General features: G+C 41.6%; 1 protein-coding gene across 9 annotated transcripts in view; it reads right to left on the bottom strand.

Annotated features, from left to right (window-relative positions):
- Positions 1–5,000, bottom strand: part of LOC121683251 (muscleblind-like protein 1) — a 96,860-nt gene that overhangs the window by 16,343 nt on the left and 75,517 nt on the right. For all 9 annotated transcript variants that reach the window (XM_042062799.1, XM_042062802.1, XM_042062798.1 and 6 more), the window contains one exon: positions 3,345–3,554. In XM_042062799.1, coding sequence (XP_041918733.1) covers positions 3,345–3,554 — 210 coding nt within the window. The remainder of the gene's footprint in view (positions 1–3,344; positions 3,555–5,000) is intronic.

Here is a 5,000-nt window from a genome sequence, read left to right as displayed (position 1 = left end):
CCTGATAGTTTGAATGTCCGGGCGCAATAATAATGCTCCATTGCTTTTGAATGAGACCCATGCAAGCAGCTAAAAATGGTGCAGGGTATTTATAGCAAACTCATTTCCAGGCAAATTAGGCTAGAATGAATCTGAACTGGAGAAGGCTAAGAGCGTTCGCTAACTGCTTTCAAACTGACCATTTCTAGTCTGAACACATTATTATGAGTAACTGCTAGTGAGCTTAAGAATAACATATGATTATATGCACATACAATATTCAAAATTGCGATTTTTCTGTGAAATTTTTGTAACCTTTCAGAGAGAAAAAATATGAACGCTCACAGTGTGCTCCCCTATAGATGTTTTTTCCCCAGGTCCAATCCACTTCAGCTCTAAAACATCAACAACGTATTTGACTTGACAATTCTGACTTTTTCCACTGGCTGATGTAAGGGTAAGTGTTAAGTGGACTTGTTAAAGGGGTGCAGGCTTCGCTAAATGTTACATTCCCAGCCCTTAATATGGCCTAAACACACACACACACACACACATACACACACACACACACACACACATATTTTATAATGAAAAAAAAGCTTTGGAGGACCCTTATTATAACTAACGTCATAGAAGCTATTTTTTGCACCTTGTTTATGTAACATACTGAAGACATGATGATGTTTGCTTCCCAGCATGCATTGCAAGTCAGTTGCTTTGTTTATATAGGCTATTATTGTTTGTTTGTTCGTTTCAAATAATATGGTTACAGCGTAGCTTAGGCTAGCTTACTCTTGCTGATGTTTTGAACAATGAAATTATGGGATATGCCCAATGACAATGCTTTAATAGTTTATTAAATTACCTATCGCAAGACTCTGATTTAATAGTTTATTATCTATGGCAAGACTCTAATTTAATAGTTTATTACCTATGACAAGACTGATTTAATAGTTTATTATTACAACACTCTAATTTAATAGTTTATTACCTATGGCAAGACTCTGATTTAATAGTTTATTATGACAAGACTCTGATTTAATAGTTTATTATGACAAGACTCTAATTTAATAGTTTATTACCTATGGCAAGACTCTGATTTAATAGTTTATTATGACAAGACTCTGATTTAATAGTTTATTACCTATGATAAGAGTCTGATTTAATAGTTTATTACCTATGATAAGACTCTGATTTAATAGTTTATTACCTATTACCTATGATAAGAGTCTGATTTAATAGTGTATTACCTATGATAAGAGTCTGATTTAATAGTTTATTACCTATGATAAGATTTAATAGTTTATTAATAGTGTATTACCTATGATAAGAGTCTGATTTAATAGTTTATTACCTATGATAAGAGTCTGATTTAATAGTGTATTAACTATGATAAGAGTCTGATTTAATAGTGTATTAATAGTGTATTAACTATGATAAGTCTGATTTAATAGTGTATTAATAGTGTATTAACTATGATAAGAGTCCTATGGCAAGACAGTTCTGTCGTTCTCCTCTGCATCATCCTCCCTTGGTTCCACCCCCCCCTGGTTTCAGCAGAGACCAAATCATAATTTATTAATATAACATACATATTAATACTACTCTAACATTTTATTTGTAGGCTATAACACTGTGTATGCTAACTTTAGCTTATGCTTATGTACCACGCATATTGTTATTCAATTTGCCAACCGCTAGCTAACTCATGTTTAAACTTTAGGATAAACGTTTTGGTTGCAGTGACTCGGCTACGCGACCTTGCTCCTCTCTGGCGCAGAGTGACCAGGCTACACGACCTTGACTAGGCTACACGACCTTGCTCCTCTCTGGCGCCCAGTGACTAGGCTACACGACCTTGACCAGGCTACACGACCTTGACTAGGCTACACGACCTTGCTCCTCTCTGGCGCCCAGTGACTAGGCTACACGACCTTGCTCCTCTCTGGTACACGACCTTGACTAGGCTACACGACCTTGCTCCTCTCTGGTACACGACCTTGACTAGGCTACACAACCTTGACTAGGCTACACAACCTTGCTCCTCTCTGGTACACGACCTTGACTACACGACTTTGACTAGGCTACACGACCTTGCTCCTCTCTGCGGCAGTCCATGAAAAAGCAAGCTGGTTCTTCTAAAGTGGGCATGTAGAACCAACACCGAACTGGCACAAGCACTGACCTCCGAACTACAACCAGAGCGGCGCTGGTGGAAAAGGCATAAGAGAGGTCTAGCACACGTGGAGTGATTACACTCACATTACATAGGTGCTGGCTGCCTGATGCAAAGCCTCTTGTAACAGGACAATCTTAGTTTTATTAGTGAGAATGGAAGAGGGCTGTGTGTATCTCAAGTCTGCGCTGAGATATGCTGATTAGCGTGTAGCTCTCTGCCCTAGTCTGGTTAATGAGGATATTATGTTAATAGAGGGGGATATACTGTAACCGACATCTGTGTGTTTAATACTAATTAAAATGAACAAATAAGAAGTGTTAGAGCCAAGCTCTCAGAGGGCCTCTTTGATTTAGGCAGCTGAGCAGGCAACGAGTTCAAATGATTTGTAGATGATGTGAAAAAAACAATGTGCTATTGTCTTTGGCTTTAACACTAAATTACAAAAATCAGACAGCAAAAAACGCTTTGTGAGGAAGGAGCTTTTGTGCTAGAGTCCTCATTGTAAATCATCTGAAAAGGCTGAAGCTTAGATAATATCTTCACTATTCAGCGTTTGAGCATTTTCCAAGTAACATTTTGGCCACACAAACATACATAAAATCAGTAACTCTTCCTAAATTTTTAGCAATTTCAGTTTCAGCTCTCAGATGTCTTCTGACTGGATGGGATGAAGTCCAACCTGAGCTTAGCTCATCTCCCCAGGGTTTTGCACAGCACATGTAGCATTAGCTTGCTCGCAGCACATGTGTAAACATAGCATTAGCTTGCTTGCAGCACATGTAACATTAGCTTGCTCACAGCACATGTGTAAACATAGCATTAGCTTGCTTTCACCACATGTAGCATTAGCTTGCTCGCAGCACATGTAGCATTAGCTTGCTTTCACCACATGTAGCATTAGCTTGCTCGCAGCACATGTGTAAACATAGCATTAGCTTGCTTTCACCACATGTAGCATTAGCTTGCTCGCAGCACATGTAGCATTAGCTTGCTCGCAGCACATGTGTAAACATAGCATTAGCTTTGTGATTTTAGCAGCTGATTTCAGCTGCTTATATTGTTTTTTTCCCCCCTCTGCCTAATAGCCTTATCACAGTCAGACCGGAATATGTTGACAGAGACTGCTACTGCACCCCGTGGTAGGCTGAACTCTAGCAGAGTGCATTGTGGGATGTGCACACTGTACCTCCAGGCGGTCCGTCCTCATCAGCTTCTGAGCGGCGGCGGCGGCGGCAGCAGCGGGCACCTGGACGTTGGGACTGCTGGTCACCAGGACAGGCGTGCTGGGCATGATGTCCGTGGGCATGAGGCCGGGCGACACGGGACCCAGGTATGGGTTAAACGCAGCAGCGGCCGTGGCATTGGTGGCCAGGCTAGGGGCCATCGAGAACATTGGCTGCCAGCGAGAAAGAGGGAGAGAGAGAGAGAGAGAGAGAGGGAGAGAGAGAGAGAGGGGGGAGGGAGAAGAAAGGGAGAGAGAGAGAGAAAATTACATAATTACAATTAATTAATTACTGTATATTGGACTGAAACAACAAAAACTTCAATGTTATTTGGCCCTAAACAGAGAGTACACTGTGGCAGACTACCTATCCACAGTCACTGATACTAGACAGAGAAAAACCCTGACCAGGTACAGACTAAGCAATCGCAGTCTGGCTATTGAGAAGGGCAGAGTCAGACACAGGCAAACCTGGCTGCCCAGAGAAGACAGGCTGTGCACCAATTGCAACCAAGGTGCCATAGAAACAGAGCTTTACTTCTTGGCTGTATGCTCCCAATGGAAAGAAATACGAGATCAATTATTTCCTAAATTCAGAGAAATGCACCCAGACCTCCAAAACTTTACGGATCAAAGTCTAAGAATACTATTTGGAGAGGAACAAATGAACGCATGAGTCGCAGCAAGATATACAGTATAGATGCTTTCCATAGATCTCTCCTCGTAGTCCTGCTGTTCCACTGTTACAGCACTGTATGATGCATGATGTTACAATTCAAATTATCATGCCAATAAAGCTCAATTGAATTTAATTGAGTTGAGAGAGAGAGAGAGAGAGAGAGAGAGAGAGAGGGAGAGGCAGTCTCAGAGACTGATCCTGGGTTGCAGGACAAAATGACTGTGAAATCTCATTACAGATGATCAGAAGACACAGATTTCAGTGCTTTATTATTGTAACTTCTCATTATTATTAGAGTTATTAGTGTCATTATTAGTGTACTTGTATTGCCAGTGTGGTCATTAGAGAGGGTGGGAGGGGGCAGTATGATGACCAGGGACATGTTTCCCAAAACCATAGTGGCTAACTAAGTTAGCAACTTTGTTGGTTGCAGTGCAATTTCCCAGTGCCAACCAACTAAGTTGGTAACAGGTCAGCAACTATGGTTTTGGGAAACACACCCCAGTGTAGAAGAATGGGCGGGCATTTCCAACAGTTCAGCCAGGACGTGTCATTATCCCGGACATGTTTACGCCAAGACTGTTGGGCTGGAGAGTTTTTTAATCTCTTTTCCTTCACCTCATGCGGTCGCTGGAGGCCAATGTAGCAATATAAAAGCATGTTCCTGCAGCGTGAGAGGCCAACGTAGCAATATAAAAGCATGTTCCTGCAGCTTGAGCGGCCAACGTAGCAATATAAAAGCATGTTCCTGCAGCATGGGTAGGAGGCCAACATAGCAATATAAAAGCATGTTCCTGCAGCATGGGTAGGAGGCCAACGTACAGTAGCAATATACTGTAAAAGCATGTTCCTGCAGTATGAGCAGCCAACGTAGCAATATAAAAGCATGTTCCTGCAGCATGGGTAGGAGGCCAACGTACAGTAGCAATATAAAAGCATGT

Source organism: Alosa sapidissima, chromosome 15, assembly GCF_018492685.1.
Source record: "Alosa sapidissima isolate fAloSap1 chromosome 15, fAloSap1.pri, whole genome shotgun sequence".
Lineage (NCBI taxonomy): Eukaryota > Metazoa > Chordata > Actinopteri > Clupeiformes > Clupeidae > Alosa > Alosa sapidissima.
Note: the sequence above shows the minus strand (reverse complement) of the source record. Positions and strands in the feature narration are given on the sequence as shown.